Source organism: Fusarium poae, chromosome 1, assembly GCF_019609905.1.
Source record: "Fusarium poae strain DAOMC 252244 chromosome 1, whole genome shotgun sequence".
In the NCBI taxonomy this organism is placed as follows: Eukaryota; Fungi; Ascomycota; class Sordariomycetes; order Hypocreales; family Nectriaceae; genus Fusarium; species Fusarium poae.
The window spans coordinates 9160102-9183285 of NC_058399.1; the positions used below are offsets into that span (position 1 = coordinate 9160102).

The window sequence follows — 23184 nt, forward strand, 5'->3', positions numbered from 1 at the left end:
TAAATTTAAAGACTTTTAAAAAGAGTATATTTATAAGGTTAATAAAGTAAGGTCTATTTTAAATAATAAAAAATTAATAATAGCTTAAAATATATATATTTATTTATTTATATTTTTAATATATAATTATAAGATTACTTTTACTCTTTTTAGTTTTATTAAAGGTTATTTATAATACTTTATTTATCTATATAAATTAAAGAATTATATATAGTTTCTCTTAAGATAAGGTTTCTAATATAAATATAATTAATAAGGTAATTACTTAAACTCTATAATATTAATAATAAATAAAAAAAGCTTCTATTAAACTATATAAATAGTAATAACTTCTTTCTCTTTTAATCTTAATTAATTATCTAAGATATTTATAGCTACTTATTATTAATTATCTTATTAAGATAAAAGTTAATTAATCTTAATCCCTTATAGTATCTTATTAATTACTTTTATAAGTCTTATATAATATAATACTAGTCCTTAAACTAAGACTTATTAATAATAGTTATTTTCTTAATTTTAATACTAAGACTATTAAGAGATTTATTAAGTCTTATAAGGATATAGTAATACTAAAAGAGTTATATATAGAGATTATTAACCTTTATATAATTAAGAAGATAAATAGCCTTATTAAGGTTAAACTAGTAGCCTTTAGCTATAAGCTCTATTTTTTATATATAAAGAGTTAAGAGCTAGAAATAATATTAAAGAGTCTATATAAGCTTAAGAAAAAGCTTATTAAAAGGCTAATTATAGGTTTATTATATATATAAAAGGAATTCCTAGATAAAATTAATATATATAATAATAGATATTTATATATTAACTAGTTTAAATAATTAAAAAGGCAGATAGTAGTTATAATTAAGGCCTTTAAGTTATAGTATACTAGTTATAGCTTAAGACTATAAGTATATAATAATAGGCAGTAGGTAGGGTTAGTAGTAATTAAATAGGTAATAAAAAAGTTAAGTCTATTATAAAGTTAAAGTTAATATTAATAAAGCTTAAAGCTAAAGGCTTAGTATAAATTATCTAACTATATAACCTTTTAACTCTGCTTTATAAGATTTTATTAGTGTATTATTAACTGGTTTATTAACTAGGATAAAATATATATATAATAATTAATATAATTAATATATTTATTATAAGTAAAACTTAATTAATATTCTTAAATATAAATAAAGAAATAAGTATTAAAGGCCTTTTAAAGATTTAAAGTAATTCTTATTAATTTCTAGTAAATATTAATAAAAAGTAAATATTAAATTAAATTAAGATTTAAGTTTATATTATTTATTATAATATAAAAATAATAAATATATTTATTTAAAAAAAGAAAATTAATAATATTTCTAATTAAAAGAAAGTATATATTATTCTTATTAAATTAATCCTTAAGCTATATAAGAAACTATATTAAGTTATTTATAATTTATATATATATTCTTTATTAATATAATAATTATAATATAAAGATATAAAGAAAAAGAATTTATATAAAAATAAAAGAACTTTAATAAGTTTTTAATTATAAGGTTTCTTTATAGCTTTAATTAAAGTATTTTTTATAAAATAAAAATAATATATATAAAAAATATTACTTAAAGTAAAAATAATAATATACTAGAACTATATATTAATAATATACTTATAAATAGTAATATTCTTTTTATATTATAAAGGTATTATAGAAATATTAAGAGAATATATAAAGGAAAATAAAGAATATTTAAAAGAAATTAATAAGCTATTATAAGTATAAAAGAAAGGCTAAAGAGTTAAATATAATAAGAAAATAAAAAAGCTTAAAAAAAAAGGCCTTTTAAAGGAAATTTATTATAATTAAAAAGGGTATATATTTTTATTTATTTATTTTTATAGAATTTTATTATAATTAAGCTTATTATTAAATTAAAAAAGTATATTTAATAGCTAATTAATATTATTAATTAATTAATAAAGTAATTTAAATATTTCTTTTAATTACTAAGGTTATTAATTATAAAGAAAAGTATAATTATAATAAGGTTTAAATTTATAATCTTTAAAAGGTTCTTAGCTATATATTAGGATTTACTTTAAGGAGATTTATTTAAAAATCTTATAATCCTTTAAAGAAAAAAATAAGCTTTAGTCTTATATTAATATAGGTTTTACCTTTAAGAATCTACCTAGCTACCTCTAAGTTTTATTATAAAAAGCTAAAGAAAATAGGAAATTAATTAGTTAGCTAGAGGGTAAAGAAAAGGCTTTTAAAACCCTTAAAAATGCCCTCTATAAAGGTAATAACTTTCTATTAAATAAAGAGAAGGAATTTCTAGAGGCCTTAAGAGATAGATTATATACAGTATAGCTTAAAGAGCTGTTTTAAGAGGCTATAGCGGTAATTAAGATACTACGGTAACTAAAGACAGGAAAAACAGGAAATCGGCGTATAGGGTTAAGCTGCTTAGAAAGGGTCATTTAGGTGATTTTGTGGGTTAGTTGAAGGAAGGTTTTGTAGGTTCTTCTAGTCATGTAAGGTTTCGGTTACTCTGTGTGAGCAATAAACAAGTAATCGCATATATGACTTGAATAGTTTCAATATGGAACCACAGTACTCAACATCATTCTGAAGTAGTTCACTTCAAGTTCCATGGAACTTGACATACATAGCTTCATATGGAAGCTTTATCTTGCACAGCAGACTTGGTCGTTTCAGTCCCGAGCCAAATTACCATACATTCTTGTTACAGTTTAAGATTTACAGTCATAATACAGCATATAGGGCTTCGATCCCATTCTTACACACTCAATGCAGCATTGGTACCTAATTGCCGGGCAGGATGGCTGATCCCTTCAGCGTTCCCCAAGACACGCACTAATCGTGTTGCTCCTGTTCACTCTCGCTTCGCTGCTTCTTGCTTCAGCCTTCCAACTAGTTTTTCTTGTAGAAATGGGCTGAGTCCCAGGCTACGAGAGGTTAGCAACAAGCGTCATTCAAACTAATTATCTCCAACTTACATTCCCTCGTTCGTGAGGATACGATATGTTCCACTTGGCTGAACCTTGCCAATGATAGTTCCTGCATCGTCTACTTCAACACTGCCCAAGATGTCCTCAGGCCATGCTATCCGTCCAAAGTCTGGAGGGTTCCTTCGGTCGCTGAGATGCACATATCCTCCTCTCCCACCGCCTCCCGCCCCTCCCTGGGCGCTTGCGCCGCCTGCGCCGTCACCTCCGGCACCACCTCGAGCTCCTTGCTTGCGAGATCCGCTTCTATCAGGTCGCTTTTGAGGGGAAAAGACCCCTCCCGATCCCAGGTTAAAACCGCCGGGACTAGCAAATGCTCGAGCTTGACTGATGAGGTCCTCATCCTGGTGGCCGTACTCAGATACAACCTCATTGAGAATCTTGACAAACTCGCGATTTTCACTGAAAGACTGGGGCGTTGGGGGGAGCTGGCTAGTTGTCCCGATTACTAGGCGCTCGTTGGGTGGTTCCTTATCAAGGTAGCTTAGGTAGTTTGTAAAGGGTGTCTTGGGACTTTTCACGACTTTCTTGGACATAGTCAGCAACTCCGGTCTGTAGACGGTAGAATGCCATTGGAGATTTGTATAAACTAACAATACTTGGGTTGCTCGAAAGACTAGAAATTGCCCGAGAAGACACAGCTCTCTGACGAGCACCGAAGCGAAGTGTTGCGCCCAGCATTTTACAGTAAATTGAAGACTTGAGTCGAATGTGTTATAGATCGGATTATACGCTATAAAGCTTCACCCATGCTCGAGGTGGATGAGGTCACCTAGGTACTCACAGGTCAGCGCGAGATATGCACTTATCGGGTCTATGCAGCAATGCGGTTTCAATTAAACGCGTCGACGCGGTCAGGTCGAGTCGAGCCCCTCGGGGACCCAGAACAAATTATTGGGAAGTGTAGGTACCAAATTGTCACGACAACCTACGTCAAGTTACAAATTTGGGCTTTCACACATATCATGTCTAATTGACAATATCGACCTGAATCATGGATAAAACGCCAGCTCCCATATTCCGAAAGCAGCGAGGTGCTATACCTCCGTCCTCAGCGATACCTTCCTCTTCTCCCGCCTTTGGCACTCCTGTCCACCCTCTTAAGCCATTCGCCGTCAACGCCTCCAAAGCCGCGATACTACCTATAATCCTACCTCCGCCGACGCTCCGACCCCTTGCTTTCCGCACATTCACAAAAAAGCATTCACTCACACTCACATCTTCAGCTCTGCAAGAACTCGCTGCCTTCATAGGCCGGCATTGCGGCTCAGGATGGCGCGAAGAGGGCCTAGCTGAGAGGGTGCTCGAGGAAGTCGCACGAAGCTGGAAGAATCGCAATGGGGGTCTTATTGTTGAAGGGTCGAGTAAAGAGCTGCAGGAAATTCTCAAGACACTCGAGGGCAACATGAGCGGTGGCAGAATTACGGGACCAACAAGAGGACTACCACGAGGAGACAGCATGCTCGATATAAAAGACAACGATGCCTTGAATACACGCCTGGGACTCCGACCAGCAGAAGTGAGGAGAGAGGATAGCAACTCCAGTTTTGGAATATCGGGATTGGGCGTCGATGAGGAGCACGAAGAGGCTGAGACGAACGATCCTCGGGCCTGGCTCAAAATCGTGAATGCTTACGATCAACCTAGATTTGTATATAACGTGACTAAGAAGCATTTTGAAAAGTCAGTCATTTCTCAAAACATTGACCCAGTACCCAGCTAAAATTTTCCAGGGATCCTTCGCCGCCCTCGTTACTACCACCAGCATCGCATAAAACGACAGTCTTCCGCCACCGCTACAATGTCATCCACCAACGTCTCCTTCGCAACGAATCCTTCCAGTCTTCAGCTGTCTCCTCTTATCGCAAACGCACTCTCGATCCTTCGCTATCCAACAAGCAGTCACTCAAATTAACACCGATAGCAAATCTGCTGGGTCGTCATGGCAGTAGCCACATGTTGTTGGGACTTTTAGTTGTTCTTCCCACCGGCGATCTCGCCATCAGCGACTTGACTGGTACTATTGCCCTGGATCTCTCTCAGGCTGTTGCTATACCTGAAGACTCGGCATGGTTTTGTCCCGGCATGATCGTGCTAGTAGATGGTGTATACGAAGAGGAAGATGAATCACTGGGCAAGGGCCTCGGTGGCAGCAGTGGTGTTGGAGGCACTCTAGGTGGTCGCTTCCAGGGCTTTTTTATTGGCCAACCTCCATGTGAACGACGCAAGGCTACTCTTGGTATCAGCGGTCCTGACGGTGGCCAGGAGCAAACCATAGGAGGTGGTTTTGGCTGGATCGATTTCTTAGGCGTCGGCAGTGAACGCGCCTTGGGTACCAAGATGCGCAGACTGGAGAGCCGCCTCCTTCGACCCAGAGCGGAAGACGATGCGCCATCTCGTGGGCGTGTAATTGTCATAGGCGAGCTGAACCTCGACCAGCCCCGGACTCTTCAAGCCTTGCGCAAAATTCTTTCAACATATGCCGCCGAACCCGACGGATCAGCGCCCTTGACATTTGTGCTAATGGGTAACTTCACTCAGCATGCCGTGCTCGCACGCGGAGGCAGTGGTGGAAGTATCGAATACAAAGAATACTTTGATTCCCTGGCTTCGGCTCTCAGCGACTTCCCAACACTACTTCAGTCATCTACGTTTGTCTTTGTCCCTGGCGACAACGATGGCTGGGTCTCTTCCTTTACGGCGGGTGCTTCTGTACCATTACCCCGGAAGCAAGTACCAGACATGTTCACATCTAGAATTCGTCGTGCTTTTGCGACAGCAAATACCGAAGCTGGAGGAAAGACAGACGGCGCGGCAGTCTGGACCTCGAATCCAAGCCGAATAAGTCTTTTCGGGCCCAACCACGAGCTTGTTCTTTTCAGAGATGATGTGTCTGCTCGTCTGCGCCGGGCCTCGGTCCGTCTCAAGCCCAGAGCCAACGATGCTAATACAGATGAGACACAAAGTTCGAATCCCAACCCTCCCGACGACGTCCAGCCCATGGATATTGATGCTGCTCATCATGACGACCCGACTGCTACTGCTGCCGCATCACCTGCCAGTCCCCTTGTTCCTCACGACATCCATGCCGCCCAGAAGTTGGTGAAAACTGTCCTTGATCAAGGTTACCTTGCGCCTTTCCGTCAGGCCATCCGCCCTGTTCACTGGGACTATGCCTCATCTTTGCACATATACCCATTGCCTACTGCCATGGTGCTGCTTGATACCACCGCACCACCATTCTGCATTACCTACGAAGGTTGCCACGTTATAAATCCTGGCAGTGTCCTTGTACCAGGGCGCAAGGGCGTAGCTCGGTGGGCCGAATATGAGGTGGGCCGTCAAGGTAAACTGAGACAATGTACTATTTAGAAAACAACCACGGTTGCCATTATTTGTGGCCGTTATAAAGGAAAGGGGCGTCAAGGAATAGGGGCAATGTTGTATTTATAATGATGCATGTTATAGATAATTTATACCATGAACGAGATTGAGTATCACAGCGCATCAATATGAACGTCAGAATTTAATCTCATAATCAAGAACACCATTGCTGTATTTTATGAAACTAATAATGAGACTTGGATGTATAATTCACCAGTCCGTCACATCAGTGACGTTTCAAAATCAGATATCATGACTAGGCATGTATAACGACCGACAATCCCCTACTGAGCAACCTCTCCGTGTTCACTGTAATAACAACGCCTCATCGTGCAAGACTCCATACAGGCTCTCAATCTCAGCCCTCACCTTGTTTAATTCTGCCGCCACTTGCAAAGTCACAAGTGTGTATGCATATAGCAGCGCGTAGTCGCTCTCCTGGATAGCGAGAGGAGACTCATCGCCTAGAAGATCTGCGTTCATGTGTTCCTTGCGAAATTGATAAATTTTGCCCAAAAGCCTGTCCTTGTTGTTCTCGACAGTAGGAATTGCATCTGTCAATGGGTATTCCAGCATAAGACACGATGCAACTACCTGGAACACGTGGCAAATGCGTTGGCAGAGGAGAGCTCTTTCTGTACTTGTATACTCTAGTAATGCTCGCTCGCCCTCTGTCAACTCGTTTCGTTTCGATGCAATAAGTCGCATGGCATAGAACCCATTAAGCATGTTTTTAGTGGAACGCAGAATGCGTCCATATGCTGCGTCTGGGAAAGGACCTCGAAGCTCAAATTCAGATTTTGCTGCAGCTCGAAGGCTCGCAAGCTTAAAGGCTGTTACAGAGTTAGCACATCAAAATTAATAGCAAATACATAACGCACCATATCGCTGGAGAGCAGCTTGCTCACCCTCCCGCATATAGTCGAGGGTGTTGTGCGTGTTATCCTTCTGAAGCGACACCGTGAGGGGCCCGCGCTTCCAGATGAGACCCATCTGGAGATAAAGGACGGAAAGTCCCTCTCGAAATTTCTTCCGGCCAGAAATAGGCCAGAGTAGCCGGCAAACGACAATACCCCATATGATACCTAAGGTCACAGCAATGACTCGATGCCACACGATGTCAAAAATTAGGGGGTTAGCACCTCCCTCGTCGTCGTCGTCGTCGTCGACATTCTGTGAGATACTATAAGCATACAGTGTGCTCACGTTGTATGCTAGAAGGGCAATTCTACCCAGAGGTGCCTTTTTGATGACCAAAATCACGTAGAAATTGAACAAAGCCACAAGGCCACCCAAACACACAAGAACGATGGCGTTGCCCTGGCTGACTGTCCAACAAATTACAGCAAAGATTGCACCAATAATGGTACCTTTGAATCTGGCTGTACCAGTAGTGTTGGCCGATCCTGTTGTCATCGCAGCAACGATCATGAACGAAAGAAGACCCCATTCACCTCTCCATTTTTGATAAATAGGCCTTGTCCCTGGTATGAACGCCAACATCGCCCAAAGAAGGGCACCAATACCAACTTTGATGCCAAAGAGTATGTCCTCCCGGACGACGAACCGGGATATCTTGAGCATTTTCTGAGCGAATCTCCTCTTGAGTTTACTAGCCTGGGGCGCAGCATCCCAATTGAAGGTATCTCGTCGTGCCACCATCGTGTCTGGGATACCCTTGGGTATTTGGGATTTTCGAAGCCTAGGAACAGGCGGTTTCTGTATCAAGGCCTCCCGTTCCGGGTCCCCGATTATGTTCTTGTCATGCGATTTAGTCCAGTTAAAGCGCCTCCAAAACTTGAGCCAGCTCCAAGACCTCGATGCAGTCTTGGTAGTATATTTAACATCTTCCAGCACATCCAAATATGCATCAGTTTCCTCTGCAACAGCCTGCAAGCTGAAAGAAAAGTGACCACAGGCTGCAGCAACCTCTTCAATGTCAGCTTGAATTTTTTCCGAACGAGTTCGCCCAAATTCGATACTACGATAAAGTTCTTCCAAAGATCCTGATCTGGCATTGTTGTAGAGATTGAGAGCGTCGCGAAGGCTTTCTCTCAGCTGTTCATTAACAGTGACATCTTTGTTTGGGTCTTTGCCAAAAGCGGGCTCACGTAGAATCTCGGAGAGAGTATGAGCCAGTGACTTGATCGATGGACCAAGCATGTCAATGAAAAGGGCAAATATGTCCGAAGGCTCTTGAAAGGCGGGAGCTGCCATCAACGCAGAATCGGACTTGTTCCTCGTGGCCTGCCGCTCTTCCTCGCTTTCACCCGACTCGTCAATGTCAGACAGCCTTTGACCCCCACCCTCTAGGTAAGTACTGATAGCCCTTGCAAGAGGTGGTGTAAGTCCAGTGCTCCTAGGCGAAGGGAAAGAATCTTCGAAACTGGGAACTTCTCTGAGAAGAGTGAACTGGGTTTCCAGAGCGCTACGCAATCCCCCTAGAGCCTGTGAGAGTCCTTCAACTGACCTTGACAGGCGCTTATCAAGAGGATAAAATGATTCGCGACCAAGAAAGTAGTACTCAAATTTAGCCTCGCGAAGGGTTGAGTTCATGGTTGCGTATGCAGCATTGTACCGGGCAGAGACACGGCTGTACTCATTTGTCCAAAGCTCATCTTCAGCGCCACTGAGGAAACCTTTTGTGATAGACGATAGCTTGTCGCCCAAAGAGCTATTGGCGGTCATTATGGACCTTCGAAGGACTTGTCTTGCTGAGACTCTCCATAACAGTAGATTGGCAGCGAAAGTGCAAGTAATGCCAACGAGAAGCAGTTTCAAAACCTGAACAATCTTGTCATCGTCAAAATAGCCTCCTTGGACACTTTCCTCTTTTGTGATTACGGAAATGATCGCAATAGAAGCCAAGGTAGACCCAACATTGACGAGAGGGCTATTAAGCCTCTGTTTGACCCAGCCAACGAAGCCCAGGCCTCCACCAATGCAAACAACGAGAATGAGAGCATGAGCAGCGCCAGTCAGGCCAAACTGAGATCGCATAGCAATAGCGATTCCCATTGAGAGTACCGATATCGTCTCAGCATAAAGCACAGCAACGAACGCTATCACGGACGCCTCAAGCATGGAACCCACGGTTCGTGCTGGGTGGAAATAAACAGTAATGGTTGCTGATACATGTTTTCCATCTCTGTTGCCAAGAAAGGCTGTTAAAGGCGGGAAAAAGGTGCCTAGACTACCGAGCACATAGGCAACGACGCACTTGAGAACTCCATGTCCCTCGTCGGTGTGCAGCCATAGCCATATTAGGACAAAAGCAGTTTTGACGTTTTGTGCAATGATTTTTAGGCGGTCTGTGATCGACTCGGCTTCGTCGAGAGAGTGGAATTTCGGGTTATTATTATTGTTGTTGGTGGAGACTGAATTGGTAGAGGTGCGTAAGGAGAACTCTTGTCTCGATCGTTCGCCAGTGCTGGGAATAATAAAGGTTCCGTTTCTCAGTTTCTGCCCAACACATCAGATCTTTGACTTCGGGCATCACCATGAGTTTTTTGCGCGCAGGATGCGTACCGTCCGCTGAGAATGGCGTTTCTTAGGTGGCCATGCCGAATTGGAAGAGCTCGTAGCGACGCTCATGGCTACTTTGCCGGATAGTACTATGCTCGTCTCGAGAGTCGTGCTGCGATAATCCGGCGCGCTTCATTCTCCTGTGTCTTAGGACTTCATAGCAAGAGACGATGGCGGCAGGTTTTTGATATGATTGTATGCAAGTTTCGTTGTTAAACAGTGGCAGTTGGGGAAAAGGCGGGCTGACAGTTGTCTTGGATGGGATGGGATGGGATATATGAATGGATGGATGATAGGATTGGGCGAGCAAATACCTAACAGGTAGACGGAAACAATTTATTACAAGGATCAGGATGACACTGAGCATGCACCCCAGCTAGAGTGGGCCTTCTACGCCAGCTACAGCATCTATACAGTTTATTATTGGCTACGTAGAGAGCTCTTTACAAGGTTTGAGGCAAGTTCTATGTACCTATGTATCCGTGGTGAGCCCCATACAGTACTGTACCTTGACGGTTGCGCCCGCACCTACTACTGAGTTAGAACTACAATGTACGTACAGAGAAGTGCAATATGTCATAATTTGTCTTGGTATCAAGGATACCTACATAGGTACTACCTACTATAGGTACCTGTAGGAAATGTACTTCGAAACAAGGCGTCTTGACTTTAAAGGTAATCCTACAGAATTCTGCGATTTTACGGCCCAATATGAAATATGTTTAGCCTCACCATTGATTTACATTCTCAGTCTTTGTATCTCCGTAATTGTGACGCCAATTTAGGTCAAATTGACTCCAGATACTCTCAGCCAGTCGCCCTAGCCCGTGGCTACCAGGTAGTCACAAGATCAACAGGAACAGAAACTTAGAGGTATGTCCTACCTAGTAGGTAGGTACTAAGGTATATGACCAAGTACCTTAGCAGGTAGATTAAATACCTACATCGTGAGAATCAACTGTATCGATGCATAGTTATCCTCTCCATCATCTTCATCGTGTGATCCGAAACTCAACATGCTCCCCTTCACCGTACAGTCTGTCCATGTCGTCAATCCAGTGAAACAGGCAAGATCTGCATCCGCTCCCTGCTCCAAACACATTCAGTTCGACAAGGCTAGGCCTCTCCTCTCCCTCACCGTAGAACACGTCAAAAGAGTATCCTTGTTCCAACAGGAGCTGATCCATCCGATTTATGAGATCTAACTAGATCTTCCATGATATCTTGATGAATCTTCTGGATGCCGCCCCAGATGTTTGATGCCACCTTGCGACTGTTCTCCTGGTTTTGAGTCGTGAAAAACCAAGGTTGATGCCAGCAATATTGACTAACTGCCGTAATGGTCCCCATCACTGGTGCACAGTATACTCGGTATTCTCTTGTGCTCCCCATACGATCAATAAAGGGAAGGAAAAAGAGCTTAACAATAGGTTTTCCTTCCTCAAGACTTTTCATCATTTCGCTGCGTACTCGCTGTGACGTAGTCAATCGAATAATGATGTCGTTTGGTGAGTGTAGTGACAATCTTCCCGGTACAGTTTGACGGCCATCCTTGGGCGAGCATGCATCCAAACGCATGGACAACCCCTGGGGCGGGAATTGGAGAGCTGATAACTGTGGCAGTATCTCATCCTCGATGTCTTCTCGGTATGCTCGATTTGGTACACCTGTGATGATGGAACTACCAGAGGCTGCGATGAGGAGTCTGGCTTGTGTTGATGCCAGCTGAATGACCTGTACTTCTCTTTGATCAAGATTGCGCGTTCTTGAAATCAACGATAGCCACCTCCCGTACGAATAAGGAGCCTCTGAAGGGTGTAAACGATGTTGGCCTCTCCAGTGGGCTGGAATTTCATGGATCGAGTGAAAGCAGGTATTGAATTTGACAGGGCGCACATTCCGGTAGGCTTTTTCAACTTCCTGGTAGCGACTTGGACGATATTCATGATTTTCATTTTGTTCTTATCCAAATCATGTGTGCGATGATATTTCTTCAAAATTTAGCTTTGTTAAGTACTGGGTAGGTGTATAGTAGGTAGGAAGGCTTTAAATCAACTCAATTAAACTTACATGGCTGCCACTAGCGTTAGATCTCCTTGTAGCAAGCCCACATTTAACAACTTCAACATCCATAGTTGGGACACAGGAAATTGTAGACTATCGTCCTGGAGGTAGGCTTTATTTGTCCAAAGAAAGAAAATATTCCTACGTCCAATCTCTGGATAATGGTTCTTCCCCAGCTCAATCCAAAGGCAGCACCGATCCGATTTCCGGACTGCTGTCTCGCCGTATCAACAAAACTACTCCAGATCCTATCAGATATTTTTTCCAAAACTACAAGCTCAGAGGACAAACCAACAGTCCTCTCTATCGGAAGCGGCTCTGGTTTGCTCGAAGCTTTTCTGATCGATCAACAAGATAGCACCCACTGCGGCCGTCCTTCTTTTAACGTGGAGGGTGTTGAAGTTCAGCAGCATAGTGGGAAAGACGCCGTCAACAAATATCTTCCAGAACAAGCCATCTATACCGTTCGCGGCAGCTGGGACGTTGTCTCGAGGTTACAGGACACAGACATTACATCTCTCATGTTTGTTTATCCACGTCAACCAACCCTGGTTCTTGAATACACAAAAGCCATCGCGCGAAGAGGGCTGAACGTGCAGGTCATCGTTTGGCTGGGGCCAATGGCTGACTGGGAGGTGTTCGAGTTTTGCTTTGATGCAGGGCATGAGAGTGGGCAGTTTGCAGTCACCGAGAAAAAGCAAGGAGCGGACGCCGGGTTAAATGAGTACGAGATGATGGTCGTGGTAGAGAAGATAGACAATAAATTGTCCCATTGAACACGTAGGTTAGAAATAGGACATGAGCCGGAGTCAAGAATGACAGTGCCGACAAGTCCAGCATGGAACTTGATTGTTTACGCTATCAAGACAGTACCAATGTAGGGTAACACAACGCAACTACTAACGTTAGATCATGGCTGGCTACTAAAATACTACTCCCGATTCTGCTTGTCTCCACCTTTGAAGTGAGAGCGTCATCTCTAAATCAAAGCACTCATCGTCCTTATCAACTGCTCCCCATTTCTTGTTTGAGGAAATCAAAGTTGAAAGGCTTCTTACACTCAACAGAGGCTTTTGTGGTCTTCAGAAAGAAAAGATCGAATCTAAGCTACATACTCGTTGCTCTGTTGCGTCTTCCTAACCCCCCCCTCCCCCAGCTCAGCCCTATGCTACGCCGTGTCGTTTCCATCATGACATCGTCATCCCCGAAACGTTTCATACCGTTAAAGAAAAGAAACCACAACCTCCCGGCCAGCACTCCCAGCCTTCGAGGTGTGGTCTTTGATATGGATGGCACACTCTGGTAGGATCTGCGCTCCCCAACTTACCCTGCACAAGAGAAGATTATATCACACTCTGGATCATCCAATCTGATGCCAAAGCTTCACGAGGACAAAGAAGATTTCTACTTTTACAATACGAATAGTTCCCTGGAGACCACCGAAATTACTGCTGACGCTATTGTAGTGAGCCTCAAACTTACATGTTCAAGGAAATGAGAGATATATTGGGGATCAACAAAACAACGGATATTTTGGAACACATCGAAACACTCCCAAAATCCGAGCAGTCAGAAGCCCTCGAATCTATCCGCAATATTGAACGAAAAGCTATGAAGACTCAAACTCCTCAACCCGGCCTCATGACACTCATGGCGTACCTCGACACCAATGCCATTCCTAAAGCAATCTGTACCCGCAACTTTGACGTTCCTGTCCAAAATCTGATGGACAAGTTTCTGGAGGGTTCTCGTTTTCATCCAATTGTCACGCGGGATTTCCGCCCTCCCAAACCCGATCCTGCCGGCATATTGCATATTGCCAAGGACTGGGGCTTGACGGATAAGGCTGGCGAGGGAGATGCCAGTGGACTTATCATGGTGGGCGACTCTATCGACGACATGACAGCGGGCAGGAAGGCGGGCGCGGCTACAGTACTGCTCGTAAACGACGTGAATCGGCCTTTGGCGGAGCATGCGCATACTGACTTGGTCATCAACACGTTGGATGAGCTTGTTGCCGTTCTCGACGATGGTTTCGTGGGCAGAGAAATCAACCCAGAGTGAGGTGCCATGACAATGGGCCACCCGCAAGCTTTTGAAGTGTTGGTATTGTACTTTATAACCTCTTAGGAAGCGAAGCCAGAAAAGCAACTCCCACAATAATTACTCAAACAAGGTTTCATTTTATTTGGATTTCCTACATGAGCCCAGTTTCTGCCTCTGTATATAACCATTCCTCAGAGCTAGATATTAGATAAACCCTCTAGAATCGAGATCAACGAAGCTAGTCTTCTCAACAGATGAAATAGACAATGCCCTAGGCTTAAGGCGGAATATGTAACGATCCAAGTATAGTGATCTGACCAGAGACCACGACGAGGATTTCAAAACAGTGCGCCGAGGTATGCTAAATGAGTTTCAAGGTTGGGCTACTGTTCTATGTTCAGAAAGGCAACTGCGGGGCGGTGAAGCTTCTGGGAACGACTAGAATACGGGCTGTTCACTGTATGCCGTAGCTGGGGTTGGGTGGCAGCCCAAAAGTAGCCTGTCTCCTATTCTCTCTTCGCAACTCATCAGGAGTTTCTTTCCGGGGTGGAGGTGGCGGCAAAGGGCCGCCTGGGGGTGCTGGCCGAACGGGCAGACTGAAAGTTGCAGCGTTTGCACTCACTGGGCCGACGTTATCGGGATAGCCCGAAACCTTAGGGATGGAATTTGTGGTAACAACCCTAGATCCCAGTCCAGGATGTGCGGAAGCCGGTGTCCGAGAAGATGCATGTCCGTTTCGAGGTGGCGATCGGCTTTGGTTCGAGCCGTATTGATCGCGAGGGGAGGTGATACCGGCACCGCCAATGGGAATCTCACCCGAAGTAGGAGTGTGCGAACGCTCTTCCGGTTGGGCTTGGGCTTGGGCTTGGGCCTGGGCCTGCTGAGATTGGGTAGGAGAATCACTTGATCGAAGGAGGTCCTGCGTTGAAGGAGACAGCTGGGGTGCTAAATGCGATTTCCGGTTGTCGCGTTCCATCATGCCAACAGCCCATTCTCTGAGATCCACTGGTGTGCGCTTGGCGGCCTGCACGAAGTGATCACGGTCCTGAACAGATTAGTATATAGCACAAGGCACTGGGCGAAAGGTATTTCTCACAAAGAGCTCTTGAGGAGTTGGTCGACGCTCGGGCTCCTTGTAGAGACACTTCTGGATCATGTCATCAAGGATACTGGGGAAAGCATCGCTCTTAGGAAGCTTAGGGGCTGGTTCGTGAACGATCTGTTGCAATAAGTCTAGGATACCCGCGGGGGCAAAGTCGCCATCCGATACTTGCTCGCTAGCTGCAAAAGGAAATTTGCCAATGGCAAGCTCCATGATGCTGAGACCAAAACTCCAGACGTCTGACTTAACCGTGTACTTTTCACCTTGGATTCTTTCAGGGGCCATGTAGGTCGAAGTTCCGACGAAAGTATCGGCAATGGAATTGACAAGCTCGCCTGAGACACCAAAGTCACAAAGCTTAATCCCACCCCTTGAGTTTACCAGAATGTTGGAGGGTTTGATATCACGATGCATGATGTGATGCTTTGTGTAAAGATATGTCAAGCCGCCCAAAGTGGCTTCAGCAATCTTGCCCAAGACATCGACTCGAACGGGCCCGAAGACCCTGGAGACTCGGTCGAGAGACCTAACAAATGATTAGCCACCGTCCTGGCTCCGCCACTGTCTAGTTTTACTTACCCGACATCCATATACTCCATACACATAATCACATCGTTGTTGGGGGTTAGGAAGGCACCGTAGAATGTCACGATATAGTCTGAATGGCACCCGTGCATGATTTGAAGCTCCCGAACGATTCGCTTCCGTATCTCTCGCTTAGCTTCAACATGGATTACCTAGGTGACTGGTTAGTAAAAGGTCCATACCCGAAACAAAGAAACACACCTTGCGAGCCATGACAGTCCCAGTTGTAAGGTGTTTGACTTTGCTGACAGTTCCACCGTTACCGGATCCTAATTCCTTGAGGATTTCAAGATCTTCGGGTCGCAGATCCAGCTTGTATTCAATACCAATTTCTAGCTGTTCGTCCCTGCCAGCGTCTTGGCTTCCACTGTATTCATGATTGCTTGTCTCGGCGGTTGGTGGAGGTCGAGGAGCAGCTGCTTTGAGGGCAAGACCTTTTACGTTCTTGCGCTTCATAGAGCGCGGAGCGAAAGGATCGGACATATTTTCAGAGAACCGGAGAGAATGAGCAACGGCGCTTGTTGAATGAACAGACGGTACTGTTGGAGCGAGGCCGGAGGTGAGGCGATGAAGCCGTGAGGTTTGATCAGGTGTAGGCGAGTTAGGCGCGGCTCGATTTTGTTCGTGAGCAATAATCGAGGACGGAAGAAAGGTCCTAAGGGTTGAGTTGGAATACAACTGCGGCACAAACGATATCGTCGTGATCGAACGGATCGAAAAGGAGTCGATCACTATCTTATCCTGTCTAGAGGTGAGATGGGGCTAGAAGCCGGGCGCACGTTGTTCTCGGGCCGTAGTGGGAAGCCTAGATTCCGTCGCCAAGAAATGAGGGTCTTTGAGGCGATCGATGAAATGGAGAGAGGAGAACCCGAAATAATCCTTCTCAACCAGATGCAATCAGGTCGCAAATTTATCAGGAGTGCTAAGGCTGAGCGCTGCCGAAGGTGATGAGTGGGGGATTTGTCCTTGTCTCTTTCACGACTTTCGGCTGGTTAGGCGCGGACAGTGTATGGAGGGCGGGGTCTAGCCGGCGACAACGTGACGAGAGTGGCTAGACTTGCACTATGGGGAGTTGCAGGCGCAAACAACACACAAAAGGACGATGACACTGAGCGGCAAACCAGGAGAGGAAAAGGGGGTAGAGGGGATATCTGCGATAGAACTGAAACCTCTTTTATAACCATGAAGAGTCTGTCCGCCCAGCGGATTTCGAAATTATGCATCCGTCCGTACCTGAAATCCAGTGGGCCACTTATTCGCCATAAGGGGAACCCAGGGAGGTCATGGAATAGCAAATGCTTTGGTAACATGGAGGCGAACATTCTCATTCATGACAGCCCAAATATAATACATTATCTACCTCTTGTCTATCCACACACTGTATCGTAACCTTCCAAGAGGTCTAAGCCAAGGGATAATGCCATGGCTGGCTGGCTGGCCATATGCTATGTATATTTGAGACGATTCATGCTTCGGGATTCGTACATCAATCGATTCAGAGCTGTGATAAGATAATGAGGCATGGTAGGGGTAATAATTCATTAGTCCAAACATGCTGCTTGATGCGACATGTCAAAACAAGTACTTGGCTCTACCCTGACTGTCAATTAACTTCCCACCAATTGTTGCGACCACAATGATTGCTTTATACGAAATGTGCGAGGCACCGCAAAGACTTGATTGGGATAGGGGCATAGCCGCATGGGTCAAAAGGTGGCAACGGACGATGGATCGGACGCTGGGCGATTCAAACGACTGTAAGTTAACACTTGGGCCACCATCCGAGTTGACAGTTCTACTTGCTGATTAAGAGCGCGGCTTTTTCGTCGACAAATGGTACGGACGATACGAACAGGTTTCTGCTTCTAAAGGGTACCTAGGTAGTTTCTACATGTAGAACCATTCACGACTACCATGGGGTTTTTAAATATGCCCAGATGACAATTTAAGGCTGTTGACTGGCTGTCAAAGGTACGCATATGATGTTAAAATTTAAAATACTATGTAGGTACTGCTGACATAGAGTCAACAGCCTAATTTTGTCATCTAGGCATGTTTAAAACCCCCCCTCTTCCCCTATGGTAGGTAGTACTTACGATAAATGGTATTATTACAATACCTAGGTACGTTAATGAAGTTTTGTCAAAAAGTGAAGCTCACGAATCGTGATTATGTAACTCGCACAAGAAGTCGGAAGCGGAAAATCTCACTCCGCTCTATCCTTGTTAGGCGCGACAAGGCTGCACGTGTAGCTCGCTCTACAGCGCAAAGGCAAAAATTCCCAAAGATCTAAGCTTCTAAGGAAAGGCATGCACCTTTGATCTCTCTACTTCATTGTTTTCCACTGCAATCACGACATCTGAGAGCCAAGACCTCTGTTCTTCATCTGGTCGCCACACCGGAGCCATATACAACTCAAAGCAGATAAATAAAGCTTTGTTGCCTGCGCGGCAGCATCGCAAGTTGCCAAGATGAGCAATAGCATGCGCGACTTGATCTCAGGCGAGGCCGAACTCGATGACGAGGAAGAGGATGAGTCTTTTGATGAGCGTGGTGGACAGCGCAGACACAAAAACGCTGTAGAAGACTCAAGTGAGGAGGAGGAAGACGACGACGATGAGGAGGAAGCTCGCAAGGTTAGCTTGGCAAATATTGACAATTGGATAGCTTCTGATTATTCCCGCTTTTAGGTTCGCGAAGGTTTCATCGTTGACGAAGATGAAGACGAGGACGAAGGAGGCGATTCTGATGCCGACGTGCGACCCTTACACAAACGAAAACGAGAGCACCGCGACCGCGAAGAAGAGGCACAATTAGATGAGGACGATTTGGATTTGATCGGTGAACAGTTTGGCGAGCGACCTAAGCCCCAAACACAGGTAAGTCGCCCCCGGCATCAATCGACTCGCTTAGCCCGTCAGTACCCCTAACTTCGTCGGATTCAGTCCAAGTTCAAGCGCCTGAAGCGCGGCACTCGTGACGAAGACCGAGGCAACCAGCGCCGTGGCCTCGATGACATCTTTTCCGATGAAGAAGATGACGCGGGCGAACAGCGGGCATATAACAATAGATCATCGTACCGCCAGGCCGACGAGTTTGACGATTTTATTGAAGAGGACTTCCCTGATGACCCCGAAGAATTGGAACAGCAACGAGAAGACGCCGAGGTTGCCCGTCCTAGAGATCGCGTCATTGGAAATATAGCCGACACCGCCAATTTGGACAAGGATGCCTTGGATGACATGGAGGCCATCTTTGGTAATGGTGAAGATTACGATTGGGCACTGCAGATGGAGGAGGAGGAGGAGGATCGTGAAAGAGAAGAACAGGCGATAGAGTTGAAGGACGTGTTCGAGCCTTCACAGCTGAAGGAGAAGCTCTTGACCGATGAAGACAACGAAATCCGTTTCACGGACGAGCCCGAGCGATTCCAACTCGACCGAAAGACCTTCAAGAGCTTGCAACTTACGGCTGAGCAGTTCAAGGAGGAGGCACGATGGATCACCAACCAACTATGGCCGAAGAAAGGTCTGGCCTCCGATCTGCAGAGCCCATTTGGCAAGGCAGTTGGCAAGGTCCTCGAATTCTTCATTGTCGACGAGGTTGAAGTGCCTTATGTGTTCCAGCACCGCAAAGACTACCTGCTTCATACCAGAAAGACCCGAAATCCAAATCGCGATGATCCCGATGCGCCCGAGTATGTTATTAGCGCGGACAAGTTGCTGAACCAGGACGATCTGTGGAAAATCTTAGAACTGGACATCAAGTTCCGATCTTTCGTGGATAAGAGGAACGCCCTTGAAAAGACGGTCGACAATCTGAAAGGAATGGAAATTCACGACGCTATGGTGGACGAAATGATTCCAGAGGCGACGACTATGGAGGAGCTTCAAGACTTGCAAGATTATCTGCATTTCCAATATGGCCCACAATTGAAGGACCTTGCTGCTATGGCTGGCAATCTCTCCTTGACAAAGCGGCCGGGCTCAAAATCCAATTTACTCGAGAGAGTCCGCCAAGGCAAGGCGTATAGCTTTGTTCGAGCCTACGGCATCTCAGCTGATCAACTTGCAAAGAACGCCCTGCGACATGGAAAGAAGGTCACGCCTGACGATGATGCACAGTATCCTATGGATTTGGCGGATAGCTTGATTGATGACGTTTTCAGCACAGGCGACCAAGTCATCAGCGCAGCCCGGCAGATGTACTCGGAAGAGTTATTTGCCAGCCCAAGAATGCGCAAACATTTCCGAAACTCATACTACCAGGCCGCTGAGATCAGCTGTCGACGGACTGAAAAGGGATTGCGTAGAATTGACGACTCTCACCCATATTATGAGATCAAGTACTTGCAGAATCAAGCTATTGCCGACCTGGTTCATCAGCCAGAGCTTTTCTTGAAGATGATGAAGGCTGAAGAGGAAGGACTTGTCACTATCAAGCTCGATATGCCTGCTCGGTATGATTTCCGACAACACCTTTACCAGGAGTTTGAGTCCGAGAACTTCAGTGATCGAGCTGAGCAGTGGCGGGAGGAGCGCAAGAAAGTGCTGGACCTTGCTTATCCTAAGCTGGAGAAGATCATCGCAAAGAACGTCAAGGAGGTCATCCGTACTTTCTGTCAAGATGAAGTGCTCAAGATGTGTCGGGAAGAATACGCGAAGAGACTTGACCAAGCGCCGTATAAGCCCAAGGGCATGATCCTGGGCACTACACCACGTGTCTTGGTTCTCTCCAGCGGTATGTCTGATCCCGCCCGTGATCCCATTTGCTGGGCATGGGTAGAGGAAGATGGACGAGTGATCGAGCAAGGAAAGCTAGGAAACCTTGCTCGAGATGAGCGCCAGCGAGAAGAGTTTGAAGAACTCGTGAAGCGCCGTCGACCCGATGTGATTGGTGTCAGTGGCTGGTCTGCTGAAACAACCAAGTTGGTGCGTGACCTGGAGAGCTTAGTAAATGAGAAGGGTCTCATGGGGCCTGAGTTCGAGGACCCTGACACCAATGACTATAGAACGGAGCCACTGGAGGTTGTGGTGGTGAACGATGAGGTTGCTCGCTTGTATAAGGATAGTCCTCGCGCTCTTGCCGAGCATCCAAGTCTCAACCCCATCACGAGGTACTGCGTCGCCCTGGCGCGTTACATGCAGAACCCCATGAAGGAATACGCAGCTCTTGGCAAGGATGTTGCTTCCCTTTCTTACCACCCTTGCCAGAACCTCCTTCCAGCGGACAAGCTGGCCAAGTACCTGGACTCGGCTATGGTAGACATGGTGAACCTCTGTGGTGTGGACATCAACGAGGCCATGAACGATACTTACACTGCCAATCTTCTGCCTTATGTTTCCGGACTGGGACCCCGAAAGGCCACTAGTGTTATCAAAGCTATCAATGCCAATGGTGGCGCTGTGGGAACAAGAGACGAGCTCGTGGGCGACCCTGATAGTGGAAAGCTGCCCGTTGTTGGTCCTAGGGTTTGGAACAACTGCGCGAGCTTTCTTTTCATTGAGTATGAGGCTACAAACCCATCGTCTGATCCACTAGACAACACACGTGTTCATCCCGAGGACTATGAACTGGGCCGAAAGATGGCTGCCGATGCTCTTGAGCTCGATGAGGAGGATGTCAAGGCTGAAACGGACGAGAACGGACCTGGGGCCATTGTTCGCAAGCTTTTCAAGCAGGACGAGCAGGACAAGGTTAACGAACTGGTACTCGAGGAGTATGCAGAGCAGTTGGAGAGAAACTACAGTCAGCGCAAGCGAGCCACTTTGGAAACGATCCGTGCCGAACTCCAAGCCCCCTACGAAGAACTTCGAAGGAACTTTGCTCTCCTGTCACCATCAGAAATCTTCACCATGTTCACTGGCGAAACCAAGCACACCCTTTGCGAGGGTATGATTGTCCCCGTGAACGTGCGGGTTGTCAAGGATGACTTTGCCATCGTCAAACTTGACTGCGGGATTGAGGGCCGGGTTGAGGGCCATGAAGTTAGCCACCGATCATCCATTAAAGAAGTGCTGAGCTCTGGACAGACGGCCCAAGCCAAGATCCTAGACATCAACTACAAAGACTTTATGGCGAAGCTTTCCATGCGGGACGATGCTCTGCGTGTTCCCTACAAGCGACCTATTAATCTTGGCCGGGATGGATGGGACTATGTCCTGGAAGCCGCTGACAAGGAGGAGCTGCGAGAAAAGGACAAGACAACCGGCCGGACACAGCGTGTTGTAAAGCATCCTAATTTTAAGCCTTTCAATGGTCTGCAGGCCGAAGAATATCTGGGATCTCAACCCAGCGGCGAGGTTATAATTCGACCTTCGTCCAAGGGTAACGATCATCTGGCGGTTACTTGGAAGGTTGCGGATGGTGTGTTTCAACACATTGACGTTCTCGAGATGCAAAAAGAAACGGAGTTCGCAGTGGGCAAGCTGTTGCGCGTGGGCGGCAAGTACACATACACTGACCTGGACGAACTGATTGTCGAGCACGTCAAGGCCATGGCACGCAAGGTAGAGGAGTTGATGCGGCATGATAAGTACCAGAACCGATCCCGGGGAGAGACGGGTAAGTCCCCATACCATTGAATTACTCAGAACGTAAGATACTAACTGTAGTCGCAGAAAAATGGCTAACGACTTACATTGATGCCAACCCCACCCGATCGACGTACGCTTTCTGCATCGACACAAAACACCCTGGATACTTCTGGCTGTGCTTCAAGGCTAGCAGGGCAGCCAAGGTAATTGCGCTGCCAGTGCGCGCAATTCCGCAAGGCTTTGAGCTGAAGGGCTATCAATATCCTGACATGCGAGCGCTCTGCAACGGGTTCAAGCTACGTTATCAGAATGAATTCTCGAAAATGGGCCATCGCTAGAAAGTTGGACATTTACCATCATAATTAACGGTAGTAGGTGGGTGGATTTAGAGGAAGACTAGCATATATTTTATTACGCAGAATGTGTATTTTCTTTGGCATGGAGACGAAGCTGCAATTGTATTATTCAGGCGCAGGTTGGTGACCTTTTTTTTTTTCATTCTTGAAAGAGCAAGGAGGGTGTATTAGAAGCCGCATGACAACGGCAAGGAGAAAGAGAGGAAAAAAAGGAACAGCAGTTAAATCAACTAATTTGACGTGGATTCGTGATGGATTGTTCTTCATTCCCGACCGCATGAGTTGAAACGAGGTTGGCTACATCAGTTTTGTCATGACCTACTAATGTAAGTAAGTAATTGGGATGAAGGCCGCCGAAGGTTTGCAGCAACATTGTGATTACGGCAATGCAGAGGACACACATCGCGTTTCGAACTTTCACCGTGAATGACCAATCTGAGCATGAAATGCTCTTGTCATGCCTCATTAAATTATTTGGCGGTGTAAGCTGGACTTGGCCCAGATAATTGCCATATAATTCCCAATATAAACAGTCAGTTGTACGTAGTCATAGCGGTGGACTTTC

The 23184-nt window shown here is 45.5% G+C and overlaps 7 protein-coding genes across 7 annotated transcripts; 3 read left to right on the forward strand and 4 right to left on the reverse strand.

Annotated features, from left to right (window-relative positions):
- Positions 1–2888: 2888 nt before the first annotated feature.
- Positions 2889–3702, reverse strand: FPOAC1_002977 (uncharacterized protein; the record flags this gene model as incomplete). The annotated part of the gene is made up of 3 exons (XM_044847549.1): positions 2889–2961; positions 3013–3548; positions 3616–3702. 3 exons carry the CDS (start codon positions 3700–3702, stop codon positions 2889–2891), a joined length of 696 nt encoding a protein of 231 aa, XP_044713465.1.
- A 313-nt stretch (positions 3703–4015) lies between these two features.
- FPOAC1_002978 (uncharacterized protein) lies at positions 4016–6393 on the forward strand (the record flags this gene model as incomplete). The annotated part of the gene is made up of 2 exons (XM_044847550.1): positions 4016–4704; positions 4755–6393. The coding sequence occupies 2 exons, from the start codon at positions 4016–4018 to the stop codon at positions 6391–6393; spliced, it is 2328 nt and encodes a 775-aa protein (XP_044713466.1).
- Positions 6394–6711: 318 nt separating this feature from the next.
- FPOAC1_002979 (uncharacterized protein) lies at positions 6712–9999 on the reverse strand (the record flags this gene model as incomplete). The annotated part of the gene is made up of 3 exons (XM_044847551.1): positions 6712–7238; positions 7287–9867; positions 9934–9999. The coding sequence occupies 3 exons, from the start codon at positions 9997–9999 to the stop codon at positions 6712–6714; spliced, it is 3174 nt and encodes a 1057-aa protein (XP_044713467.1).
- A 1080-nt stretch (positions 10000–11079) lies between these two features.
- Positions 11080–11885, reverse strand: FPOAC1_002980 (uncharacterized protein; the record flags this gene model as incomplete). Its single annotated transcript, XM_044847552.1, has 2 exons — positions 11080–11669; positions 11726–11885. 2 exons carry the CDS (start codon positions 11883–11885, stop codon positions 11080–11082), a joined length of 750 nt encoding a protein of 249 aa, XP_044713468.1.
- A 270-nt stretch (positions 11886–12155) lies between these two features.
- Positions 12156–14058, forward strand: FPOAC1_002981 (uncharacterized protein; the record flags this gene model as incomplete). The annotated part of the gene is made up of 3 exons (XM_044847553.1): positions 12156–12737; positions 13151–13296; positions 13461–14058. The coding sequence occupies 3 exons, from the start codon at positions 12156–12158 to the stop codon at positions 14056–14058; spliced, it is 1326 nt and encodes a 441-aa protein (XP_044713469.1).
- A 436-nt stretch (positions 14059–14494) lies between these two features.
- Positions 14495–16210, reverse strand: FPOAC1_002982 (uncharacterized protein; the record flags this gene model as incomplete). Its single annotated transcript, XM_044847554.1, has 4 exons — positions 14495–15085; positions 15137–15668; positions 15722–15879; positions 15929–16210. 4 exons carry the CDS (start codon positions 16208–16210, stop codon positions 14495–14497), a joined length of 1563 nt encoding a protein of 520 aa, XP_044713470.1.
- A 1988-nt stretch (positions 16211–18198) lies between these two features.
- On the forward strand, positions 18199–22601 carry SPT6 (Transcription elongation factor spt6; the record flags this gene model as incomplete). Its single annotated transcript, XM_044847555.1, has 4 exons — positions 18199–18363; positions 18418–18606; positions 18673–22291; positions 22348–22601. The coding sequence occupies 4 exons, from the start codon at positions 18199–18201 to the stop codon at positions 22599–22601; spliced, it is 4227 nt and encodes a 1408-aa protein (XP_044713471.1).
- Between the last annotated feature and the right edge of the window lie 583 nt (positions 22602–23184).